Below are 3,013 nucleotides of genomic sequence, written 5' to 3' on the forward strand. Positions count from 1 at the left end.
ATGCATTGCTTACATTTCTTTTTTACCACATAAAGTAGCAAGCAGAACTGTGCTTTTTGCACACATTTTGCTAATGTAATTTGAACTTTGCTTTCAATCAGGCTAAACAAAGTTTTACTTACTAAACACTGCACATTAATTAACAAAAATAGAAGAAAACAGTAAAAGTTACGCCAAAAATGAAAATGGACTCATATCACATTTACTGTAGTTCTCAAATAAGTCTATTAGAAATATTTCTTTTTATAAAGTATTATGTGCTTTTTGTGGGATTCTTTTGATGCTTTCATATAAATATATACCGTATATAGGAGATATCTATCTTTTCATTATTTTAAGTTGCCTTCTTTTGGTCATGTGTTATGGGAAGAAAGAAAGACTGTTTTTTCAACAATAGTGGCAAAACAAGTGGCAAGCTTAGGCAGGATGCAAACTTCTTACATTTCAGAATAAGAAAATGAAAATTATACACTAAAAATATCATTCCACTTAATTTTTAAGCATTTAAAACAAATGTAACCAACTATTCTCATGTTCATTCTTTGGCTGATCAGATTGCAGAAAAAGGCCAGAAGTTCAAAGCAAGTATAATGAACGGTTAGGACACCTGGATTTGTCAGACAGGTATCCTTTAACCTTGTACAATGTCTTATTAGTTGGTGTATTTTATTTATTCTACTTTTAATCTGGTAGTCAAAGAAGAAGCGCAAAAAAATAAAATAAAAAATCCACTGTTACTGTTTCCTTATATTATGGCAAGGAAAACTTTAAATTGAGCTTTTCTACCACCCCTATATTAGAATGATCCATGTGGTACATACTGTACATGAAAATACACTTTAAAATTACATTTCTGCAATTAGCATGAAACAATAAATAAACATGCAAAAGTAATACTATGAAAATTCAGTATCATACATATTTAAAACAATTGTAAAGAATACACCATATTTTTTTTACATTTCAAATGTTATCCATACTGCAAAGCATGCAGTGCCTTCTACTGTGCAACTGCAACTATTTGGCAAGAGGGTAAGCAATTGTTAAAATCTGAATGCATAAAACTCTTTTTCTCTTATAATCGTTCATGTCAATCAGTGGGAAAATGTTTTGAAATGCTAAATAAAAGTCTTCTGGAGGTAACTTTTCTCCTGCTAATTGCTTTTATAATACATTTCCTGATTTCTTTAGTTCTAATTCCGTAGATAATTGGGTGAAGCAGTGGAGGTATTATAATAAACTGCATAGACATTAATATGTGTGTACTGAATTCTAGTTTCATTTCAAAGCGGTTGTAAATTATTGAAAAAATTGATGCTATAGAGAAATTAATGAAAGTAATCAAATGAGGCGCACATGTGCTCAGTGCTTTGTATTGTGCTTCTTTTGATGCTTTTAGGCTGATGAGGAGTATTTTCATATAAGAATAGATAACAAGAACAAAAGGAAACACCACCAATATAGTTGTTAAAAATAAGCCAAACACATTGTTAACACCAGTTTCCACACATGAAAGCTTAACGATGGCCCAGTTGTCACAAAATATTTTATGAATTGTGTTGCCACAAATTGGAAGCCGTGCAGTCAGTAAAATATGTATAAGCATACATAAAATGGGAAATAAGTTTCCAAAAATCAGAAGCAATTTTATTTTCAAGGGAGTAATAATATCATGGTATCGCAGTGGATTACAAATTGATATGTATCTGTCATATGCCATTAAAGAAAGAGTTGCGTAGGTACAGCCCCCATATACACCTATACAAAAGGCCTGCATGAGACAGGTTATATGTGTAGTTTCAGGAATATCTGAAAAAAGAGAACTTAGAAATTTAGGATAAAATGAATTACATCCCAAAAGTCCATTTAAAATCAGATTGAATAAAAATATGTACATAGGCTTGTGTAGGCTGTTTTCCAAGTATACTAAAAGCATAAGACTAACACTGAAAAAGACAGTAATCAGGTACATCAAGAAGGCAATTATAAAACAGAAGTGCCTGAAATTACTCAGATTTACATATGCTGTAAAAATTAATGTTGTAGCAGAAGTTGCGTTGGCTATAGCCATTTCTTATAAATGCCCTTCTTGCAAATCTGTAAAAAAAATAAAGTATATTAAATTAAACATACACATTTTTAATTGGAAATGAGAAACCACCATTCAGCATTGCAAATGCTCAATGAAACACAGTACAAAAAATATTCTTACCTTATTACTCACGGAAGAAGGCAAAGCTTTTTTGTAACTAATAAAAAACAAGTTTATATTTATATTTCTCTTATTAAACAGATATACCTGCTTAGTGTGTGTATTTTTCAAATGCACTGGGAACAGCAATCCAATCACAACTTTCATGAACCCTTGTAGACTTAATTAAAGACTCCCAAAGAAGGTAATCTTTGTCAGATAAACCTGATGAAAACAGCACTGCCCATTTAAAAAAAAAAAGAAAAAAAAAACAAGAGAATTCATGCAGGACATCCACACTTTTCGGTCCATAGCTAAACCTTCTATCTTACCATAAAAAAGCATACTACTAAAATAATCTTCCATCTATTATTTGGTACCTAATTTCTCCCAGGCTTCCTTCCAAGTTTAGTTTTATTGTCAGATGTAGCATATAATACATGGTGTGCATGGTAAAAGAATATAGAGTATAATTTCTTGTAAGGTGGTAGACTGTCTGCAACAATAATATCTGTGAGTGACTTATTCCAGACTCCTACTTTGTGAAATAGAGCTTTATGTTTTTTTTTTAATTGTAGCTTGCAAAGATACAAAGACTGCTATTATCTATCATTTTTGTCAATTAAAAGATTGAGAATACTATCCATTGTCACGCACGAGTGCATGGGGAGCGGTTTAAGGACCTGACGGGTGCCACGACAAGTCATGCCAGGGGACAATGTCGGGGTACTAACCTCTCTTTTTATCTTTCTCCAGAAAAAATGAAGCACCACCACCATAACTATTCCTGGAAGACTGCTGATTCCACCCACTCCCGGGTTC

At 32.2% G+C, this 3,013-nt stretch overlaps 1 protein-coding gene across 1 annotated transcript; it reads right to left on the reverse strand.

Annotated features, from left to right (window-relative positions):
• Positions 1-1,090: 1,090 nt before the first annotated feature.
• Positions 1,091-2,071, reverse strand: LOC114651073 (olfactory receptor 1500-like). Its single transcript, XM_028801032.1, has one exon. The coding sequence runs from the start codon at positions 2,069-2,071 to the stop codon at positions 1,091-1,093; it is 981 nt and encodes a 326-aa protein (XP_028656865.1).
• Between the last annotated feature and the right edge of the window lie 942 nt (positions 2,072-3,013).

Source organism: Erpetoichthys calabaricus, chromosome 4, assembly GCF_900747795.2.
Source record: "Erpetoichthys calabaricus chromosome 4, fErpCal1.3, whole genome shotgun sequence".
NCBI classification, from domain to species: Eukaryota; Metazoa; Chordata; class Cladistia; order Polypteriformes; family Polypteridae; genus Erpetoichthys; species Erpetoichthys calabaricus.

Bases quoted from the DNA above. Each gene is read 5' to 3' on its own strand.
- LOC114651073 (XM_028801032.1), bottom strand. From the start codon at position 2,071: ATGGCTATAGCCAACGCAACTTCTGCTACAACATTAATTTTTACAGCA.